Raw genomic sequence first — 8,998 nt, 5'->3', positions numbered from 1 at the left:
TGGCTTCTGAATGACCAAATTAAACATGGACTGAAATAGGCTCCATTGAGGTCAGCCCAAAGGGAAGGTTTTACCGACCCGATCCGGGACTAAGGTCCGGTCCGCCTGCCCCTCGGGATGGTTTAAGGGTTCGGATCCCTGTGATCGTGGTTCGGGTTTCCTGCCCGAACGTGTGTGTACAAATGATGACTAGGCTTCGGTCCGGACAGATGCAATCTTGCCGTTCAAAAAAAAAAAGAAAAAAAAAGATAAGAATTTTCACAGAATTATATATCTTGAAAGTGTATTTATTACTGTACTACACTATTTTATATTATTTATTTATTATTGATAAATTATTCCACGAACACGTGTCCGTGTGACGTGGATGTTGCCTTGGCGTTCTCTCTCTACAAGCTGCAAAAAGTCCCCACACATATTTCTCCTTCTTCCTCAACGTTTTAGAGAGAGAATAAAGTTTCTAGAAAGAGAAAATGCACTTCTGAAAAATTCTTCTTCTAACTCAGGTATACTTTGTTACCGACTATTTTATTTTCATTGTTTGTCTTCTCAATTTTATTATTTCACAAAATTAACTTATCAAATTCACAATTCGATTCAATTTCATGCCTATTTTAAACGATTGCAGTTCTACTTGTTGTAATTAGTGTTAATTTTATTTTAATTTAGTTCCGATTCATATTTACTTATGAACACTTATTGTGATTTTTTCAGCAGTATATTTGTACGTATTAATATACATAAACACATATATAGGTGTGTGCGAAACTGATCAGAGCTAATGATTGAACACAATTAGCATGAGCAGATCAAAATTATATATAAAAAAATATTTTTATTGAAAGCATTGTGTTATTATCGTCAGAATTTGTGTCTTATATATACAATTATATACATATTTAGTTGCAGTTTTAGTTATGTTAATTTCATAATATTGTCAAGTTTTATCAGGTTTTTTTTTTTTTTTTTTAATATAAAAATGTTTATTGGAGGAATAAAAACAATATATGGAATTTTTATTTTTAGTTATGTAATTATTATTGGGATGAATGAGAGGACAGTTTTGTAAAATGATGATGACTTGGTTATATTTGATTGGTTAATCTCTTTGGACTTTGGTGGGTGCTGTTTTACTTTCCCCTTATTTGATGTGGATTATGAAAAAGGACAAAAAACACCATACCTTACCTTTTTATATACTTTAAAATTTGTTATGAATCAAGATATGTACTATTTAGATCCCATTGGTAGAATATAATTTTGCTGGTTAAGGAAAAGTAATTTTTTATCTGCTAAGATTCAATATGATTACTTAGTGATTAGAAGCATGAACTAAAATAGAAGCTTGTTTAATTAGCAGTGATTTGCTTGAGTTGTCCTGTGTCCTAGTGTAATAAGATAGTGTTACAATTGTAACGACAAGGAGACAATTGTTTATCTATACGTATGATGGTTTTACGTATCGATTGAATACGAAGCACATCATGTCATTGTCCTAAGTACAACTCTAACGGATTTTCGTAACTTCTTGCATACGGAATTTCACCGAGATATTAAATTTGATTGTTACTGCTAGCTACCAAATTTGGTAAGAGCAAAAAAACTTTTGAACTATTAAAATACTTTTGTCAACTTGGTTCCACTGTTACAGCACTTTGCCATATTTGACTGTATGATTAACATTTAGCTTATAAGTTTTGTAACTTTTATACTTGACACAAAGCATTTTAACTGTTTATGGATGATATACTTTTCTGTGATTAGAACATAGTTTCTGCGATAAAATTATGTTGACGTTTCTCTTCTGTTTTACAGCCAAGTAAGCAAGTATAACAAGAGAATTTAGTCAACATCAAGCAGTGGTGGCCAGTTCTTAATTGGATTCGTTTGAAGCGTTTTTCCATGGGTAGCGGTGAAGAGACAAAGACTTGTAAACCTGAAAAATCATCTTCAACTCCACCTCAACCGGTAAGTCCTAAATTTCAATATCTCATATTTGACAGTTTATTTAGACCTAGTATTATCTTTATTCTTAGGTTGATTAAGGTTTTACTTACAGATTTAATTACTAATTGTTGCAGGAGCATCAGCCACCCAATGTTCATGCATATCCCGATTGGGCAGCTATGCAGGTTTCGTTAACTACACATGCCTTTGCAATCTATATCGACTATTTATGTGGTGTTACAGTATTATGAACTTAGTTAATCTTGTTTTTGTAGGCTTATTATGGCCCTAGAATGGCTGTACCACCTTATTACAACTCAACTGTTGCTCCTGGTCATGCACCTCCTCCTTACATGTGGGCTCCACCTCAGGTCTATATCATCCTATGCAATTGTGAAACACTACCTGTATTTAGTTTGATATCTTGAAAGCATATGTAGGTTGACATCATGTTGACTTTTATTTGACTTTGTAATTTCAGCATATGATGCCACCTTATGCAGCTATGTATCCACATGGCGGTGTTTACCCACATCCTGGAGTTCCTCTAGTGAGTTCTCTCACATTTTTAATATATTATATTTTCATTATTTTATTAAAAAGTGTGATTATATAATTGAACTTTTGTTTGGTGTAATGAAGGCAAGTCCAATGAGCACTGATTCTCCTGCCAAGTCATCTGGGAACACTGATCGTGTTATGATGAAGAAAATGAAAGGATTCGATGGTTTGGAAATGTCATTAGGAAACGGAAACGGAAACGGAAACGGTGATAGTGCTGGTGGTGGAACTGACAATGGGAACTCTCACAGGTACATATTGTAGATCGAAAAACCATAAACATATACTTCATATAATTGTCTGAAAACATAACATAATCGTTTAAAGTATTTGTTCAAAAACTCTAAAATTCTAGTTTAAATTCATATTGGAATGTTAGAACAATCTTTACTTTGATCAACTTTAGCCGACAAATCTGATTTTGACCCATTAGCCTAATGTTGACCGATTAATTAAACCGATTTTGAAAAATCGGATTGGTGTGTTCTTGAAAAAAGGAGAAATCGGGGTGTTTTACAACAGTGGCACTCATGCTCATATTGATCATCACTCCAAAAATTGAATGCCTAAAATTCAGTTACTAAACTTGATCATGTAACTTTTTTGGCAGTGGGGAGACAGAAGGTTCTAGTGAAGGAAGTGACGGTAATACAACAGAGGTAAAAAAAAAGTAACACACATGGCTAATATTCATGCGTGAATTGTTTTGTATTGAAACTTTTCACTTTCCGTTTCAGGGGGGTCGTAATAGTGGGAAAAGGAGTCGTGAAGAATCACCAAATATCCGTACGTTCCACAATCTTCATACGTTGTTCATTGTTTTTTGGTCCTTTATACCCTTTCTTATATGTTCATTAATTTAATGTTCATACTAGCAGCTAAAGTTTGCAAGACTGAGCCATTGAGTGGACAATTTTTTCTTGGTGAACAAAATGGAGCTTCAAAGGAAATGACTGCTCTTACTGTAACGCCGTCTAAGGTCTCTGATTCTGAGCTGAAAAAATCTCCCAGTTTAATGACCTCAGCTACTCTTGCAATGGTGCCGAGTGATTCCCTGTTGCAGGTCCGTTATATTAAATATTGATACATGTTTTAAAAAAGGTATCAAATTTGGTAGAATAAACTTGGATAATCTGTTCTTAATCTAAATACTACATTTTTCTCGTTTGAAATGTGATAGAATGAGCGAGAACTTAAAAGGGAAAGGAGAAAGCAGTCTAATCGTGAATCGGCCAGGAGGTCTAGATTGAGGAAACAGGTATATTTTTTCCAGTACTATACTAAATTATTATATTTTTACCAAGTTGTTTGTTCCAGAATATCTCGACGATTTACTTTCCTAGATTTCAGAGATAAATGCAATCATTTGAAATTTTGTCAACGTTTTGAACATGACCCTTTTGCCCATTAGTACTCATTTATGAACCAATAGGGGGTACTTGACTCCCTCTTTTGTGGTTAGTGAGGGGGTACTTGACTTAAATTAAGAACTATTGTTGGCAACTTTTTTTTTTTTTTGGATTGGTGAATTGATCCTACAGTTTGGGTAAAAAGTCAAAACAAGTAGTTTCTGAATGAGTCTAATAATGGTGAGTTGAATCTACAGTCGGGTTAACCCCAATCTATATTTCCAAAAGATTTTAGTATCAAGTAATTACTAGTTCAATAATGATTACCTTTTATTTAGTATTTCAATAATAATGCATTTCTAATAGAATGATCTTAAGAGGTTAAACAGATATTCAGTGACTTTTTACCCTGTATGACCCGTGTTGTTTTCAGCTTCTATTATTGATTTCACTCATTTGACATGTTAGAGATTAGAACATAACGCTAATGAACCAATTCTTGAGTAAATGAGCTCTCTTTTATTTAGAACACTTACATTTATAGTTATTTTATTTTATTTTATTTTGAAAGGCAACAGTCGGCATCGAATACTCTCATTTATAGTTATTTTGGAAATTTTATTTTGAATAATTTATTCACTAGATTCCATAAAATACATATATATATATATATATATATACATATATATATATATATACATATATATATATATATATATATATATATATATATATATATATATATATATATATATATATATAAATTTTTGAAATTCTAATTATATATTCAGGCTGAAGCTGAAGAACTTGCAATTAAAGTTGAAGCCCTCACTAGTGAAAATTTGAACCTCAAGTCTGAGATTAACCGTTTGGCTGACAACTCTGAGAGACTCAAGTATCAAAACGCCAATCTAATGGTAACATCACTTCACCGTTATAGTAAATTCCCAAGACATTCTTATTCATTATTCACCTCATCACTTTTTTCTTCAACTACAGGAAAAACTAAAAAATGCACAGAAGAAACAAAATACCGAAGACCCACATCCCGACAACCCAATGGGCCTGTCTCTTAGCACGGCTAACTTTCTTTCTAAAGTTGACAATGGTTCTAGTTTGAGTTCTGGTCATTCAGAAGAAGTTTATGATAATAACAACAATAACCAAAAATCTGGTGCAAAATTGCGTCAACTACTGGATGCTAGCCCATGTGCTGATGCTGTTGCTGCAAACTAATATAATAAATATATGATTATTATATCAAGTGATTGGACCTGCTACCAAAAGTATCTGTTTGCTTTATTTTAGTTTTTAAAGCTGATTATGTAATTGAGGCGTCATTTTGAAGCCGTGATTACTACTAACAATAGTAGATAATCGAATTACCTGAATAGGATTTGTGACTTGGTTGTGCTTTAAAATTTCTAAGCTGAACCTGAGACGTGTTTTAAGTTTCAGTGTTCGCTTTGAAATTGGCCACCTACAGTTTATCTTATAATTACTATAAGAAGTTGAGAGATAAGGATATTAATGGGTGCTTTAGATGTTATAATGGAACCTATATATATGTATGGTTTGTGTAATGTATGATATATTGGGTGGTTAACACCAAGTTTTATTTTCTTCTGTTGGTTATGATGTCTTGTTAGTTCCACTACATGTTTCACTTGATTCCCAAGTCATGTTTAGCATTTTGAAAGTAGATTATGATTACAGAGGCTAAATGTATATTTCTATAAATGAAAGTACATGTTTTTATAATGGTAAATTCGATGATCTAACACCAACAACAAGAACTCTAGAGCATCCTTCGATCAAATTTACAATTATACCCAATGTCGTGCCCATTTAAGAGCATGTCAATTATACCCAATGTCGTGCCCATTTAAGAGCATGTATACCATTGGTTTCGATAGCGAACTCTTAGTCAATTAATGGTGTCAGTACTTTTCTCTGGTTCATATGCGGTCTGCTATTTTAATTGGAGTTGCGAAATTGGAATTATAGTAAATCTCATTTTGCATTTGTCGTTAAATAGCTTTCAACAATGATGGTAAGCTGGTATGAAAGTAGTTAATTAGTTAAGACCAGTTTTTAACAAAAACTCATGTCGGATAAGGTAGCGTGTGAAAACGCCCACAAAGACTATTGTAGGGCGTTTTTGGCGAGTTTATTATGGGGCGTGAATGGTGTTTCAACATGTGTAATACGTACATTAGAATTATAATATTATTTGGTTTGAAAATCCAGCCACAACTTTCACACTTTTTCACTAAACTCAATCATGTTCTGCCACCATCACCCAAATCTTTAAATTTTCACACATGCCCTCTCCTAAAACATTGTCATTGGACCCAAAAAAATTCCCACAATCACAATGCGGTCATAGTAACAATAAAAGATGGTGCTAGGCTTTATCCATAAAGTCAGTGATATTAGGCCTTTTCTTAATAATAAATTGAGAACATATATATCAAAACAACTTATAAAACAGAGTTGATACCACTATGTCATCAAGAAAGAAAACTGAAAATATAACCAGCTAAAGTAGTAGTAGTACAATATAGAACCTAAAAATAAAACCTTCTACCATAATTAATGTAGCATCATAATTTATACACCTACAAAGGATGCAATGAACTGAAAGCTACGAGGGCACTGATTAACCGAATTGAAATAAGGGAGCTTGTGTAAAGTATTTGAAATGATTTCATATTGCATAACTGTTCCATTTAAATCAATAACCATGAATGAATCCTCTTCTCTTTCGCCTAAGACAATGCACCAAACATTAGTCGAAACCAAGTTACAAGGGTACACCCCGATTTCAGGAAATGATCTCATCGCTTCATTAAGATGAACAATGTACTTGATCGACCATTCAAAATGCCCATTACTCATCTCATATACGTTTAACTGTTTTAACTCTCCAAGATGATGACTAAAATCACAAACAATAAGCAAACAACCACGAGACTCGAACAACTTGCGATTACAAGCGTACTTCTCAGGTGCTTGTACACTTGTGACGGTTAGATCCTCTAAACATAACATGTTATGATTCGAACCATCGACCCAATGTATAGCATTACTCCAACATATTCCATACGTTAATACATTAAAATCTGATAATTGGGACCAATATCTATCACCAATATCACTCCAAATTTCTGTTTCCGAAGAGTAAGTATAAATTCTAAGACCAAGAACATGATTATAAGCTACAGATCTACCATAGACCAATTTGTAATGAGGTGATTTTGTAGGATCATAAGCTTCTGAAACATATTAGTGGTTGGATTGTACACGTAATAGTTATAGCCATTATGATGCTTATAAGCCCCTCGACACAAAAGCAACCCATGGCAGGACTGTAGAATTATAACTTTGCAATGATGATACCTGAAAATTATGTTAGATGGAGATCTAATGACATGAACTCTGATATCTAACAGCACAAAATCATTCTCAGAGGATGATCCAGGCTGCTGCTCAATATAGAGACCGGAAGCAGGATCGGATTTAGAATTTTGGCTATGATAGCGTAGAATAGGGGTTTGTGATAATAGAGAACCAGCGTTTGGGATCACCCAGAGACTAAACCACCAACGCGTTCATCTCCCGCAGTTGCATAACCCGCACCCAACTGCTGCCCAGGAGGAAACCCGACCCAATCCGAGGACATGGGCGGTAAAACACCCTTCCCCCAACGCGATGTCAGAAGGCACCCTTGGGTGGAAGTCAAGGGTCAAAGGCAACATTTTGTGCAATGCTGCACCACACGGGAGTCGAACTCCTAACCTCTCGCTAAGATAGGCAGCAAACCATGGATTACTATACACTTCGACTAAAGTTGTCATTTCATTTTTAATCATTTATCAAGTAACTGGACCTGCTGCCAAAAGTATCTGTTTGGTTTCTTTAGTATTTAAAGCAGATTATGTAATTTAGGTGTCATTTTGAAGCAAGGATACTACTAACAATAGTAGATGATCGAATTACCTGAATAGGATTTGTGATTTGGGTCGTGATAAGGTAAACAAGTGAGATTTTTAAACTTCCTTCTGGTGAACCTGAGTCCTGAGACATGTTTTAAGTTTCATTGTTCGCTTTGAAATTTGCCACCTACAGTTTATCTTATAAGTATTATTATAAGAAGTGGAGAGATAAAGGATATTGATGGGTGCGTTAGATGTTGTACTGAAACCTATATATATATATATGTATGGTTTGTGTAATATATGAGATATATTGAAATATTGAATATTATGACTACGAATTGTAGTTTTATTTTCTTCTGTTGGTTTAGGTGTTTTATTAGTTTCACTTGATTGATTCCTAACTCATGTTTAGAGGTCTGAAAGTATATTAGGATTAGAAAAGCTAAAGATAATCCAACTTGGTGATGGTATGCGTACGCCTCGACTGTATAAATCGAAACAGTTATGTTGTTGAATAATGAAGTTGTTGGGTATAGAGTAGGGATGGCAATGGATCGAATATGGATCGGGTGAGGCCGTATCCATATCCATTTATTTTGTTACTTTTCATCCATCCATATCTATATCCGTCGGGTGAAGCGGGTTAATGGATAATTATCCATATCCGTTTAAATTTATTTTATTTTTAATAATTATAAGCGGTGGTTCACTATATACGATCAAAAGTAATATTTTTAATAGTTTATGCGACCGAAAGTCACATTTTACTAATCTATATAACAAATATTCAATAGATAACCAATTAAACGTGTAAAGATATCGACATGTAAGTTGCTTACTTTTAGTTACATGAAATCACATTTGAACAACCAAAATACGATAAATACATTTGATTATTTAAACAAAATAAAATATAAGAAGAACGTTATATTTTTAGAGAAAATATAAAGAAAGATGAATATGAATATAATTAATGAAATATCACTACATAAATGATACTAATTTGAGTGATAAATTTATATATCTAGTTATTTCGGGTGAAAGCAGGTTCATCCATAGATGAAATTTTTTCATCCACATCCATATCCATTTAAATCGTCCATATCCACGAATAATCAGGTGGATCGGATGGATATCCACTGGATCGGGTATCCATTGCCATCCCTAGTATAGAGGTGTGCACCATTTGGTCTCAAACCG

General features: G+C 33.6%; 1 protein-coding gene and 1 long non-coding RNA gene across 3 annotated transcripts; one reads left to right on the top strand and one right to left on the bottom strand.

Annotated features, from left to right (window-relative positions):
• The first annotated feature begins 374 nt into the window (after positions 1–374).
• On the top strand, positions 375–5,479 carry LOC139852271 (common plant regulatory factor 1-like). Of its 2 annotated transcripts, none has more exons than XM_071841522.1 (12): positions 375–506; positions 1,816–1,968; positions 2,082–2,132; positions 2,223–2,318; positions 2,429–2,497; positions 2,590–2,759; positions 3,119–3,167; positions 3,246–3,294; positions 3,387–3,571; positions 3,689–3,766; positions 4,649–4,774; positions 4,857–5,479. In XM_071841522.1, exons 2-12 carry the CDS (start codon positions 1,903–1,905, stop codon positions 5,091–5,093), a joined length of 1,176 nt encoding a protein of 391 aa, XP_071697623.1. In that variant the 5' UTR covers positions 375–506; positions 1,816–1,902; the 3' UTR covers positions 5,094–5,479. The 2 variants fall into 2 exon arrangements, with proteins under 2 accessions (XP_071697623.1, XP_071697622.1); XM_071841521.1 differs by having other exon boundaries at positions 3,384–3,571.
• An 891-nt stretch (positions 5,480–6,370) lies between these two features.
• LOC139856137 (uncharacterized) lies at positions 6,371–8,024 on the bottom strand. Its single transcript, XR_011761690.1, has 2 exons — positions 7,860–8,024; positions 6,371–6,628 (listed from the first exon to the last, which is right to left on the bottom strand). It is a non-coding gene; the product is annotated as an uncharacterized lncRNA (long non-coding RNA).
• Positions 8,025–8,998: the final 974 nt, after the last annotated feature.

The sequence above is a fragment of the Rutidosis leptorrhynchoides genome, chromosome 6 (assembly GCF_046630445.1).
Source record: "Rutidosis leptorrhynchoides isolate AG116_Rl617_1_P2 chromosome 6, CSIRO_AGI_Rlap_v1, whole genome shotgun sequence".
Taxonomy (NCBI): Eukaryota; Viridiplantae; Streptophyta; class Magnoliopsida; order Asterales; family Asteraceae; genus Rutidosis; species Rutidosis leptorrhynchoides.
This window is presented reverse-complemented; position numbering and strand designations above follow the sequence as displayed.

Excerpts from the sequence above, each read along its gene's own strand:
- LOC139852271 (XM_071841521.1), top strand. The coding sequence starts at position 1,903 with ATGGGTAGCGGTGAAGAGACAAAGACTTGTAAACCTGAAAAATCATCT. Across the intron at positions 2,319-2,428 it reads ACATGTGGGCTCCACCTCAG|CATATGATGCCACCTTATGC; the intron begins GTCTATATCATC and ends TTGTAATTTCAG. Across the intron at positions 3,168-3,245 it reads GTGACGGTAATACAACAGAG|GGGGGTCGTAATAGTGGGAA; the intron begins GTAAAAAAAAAG and ends TTTCCGTTTCAG.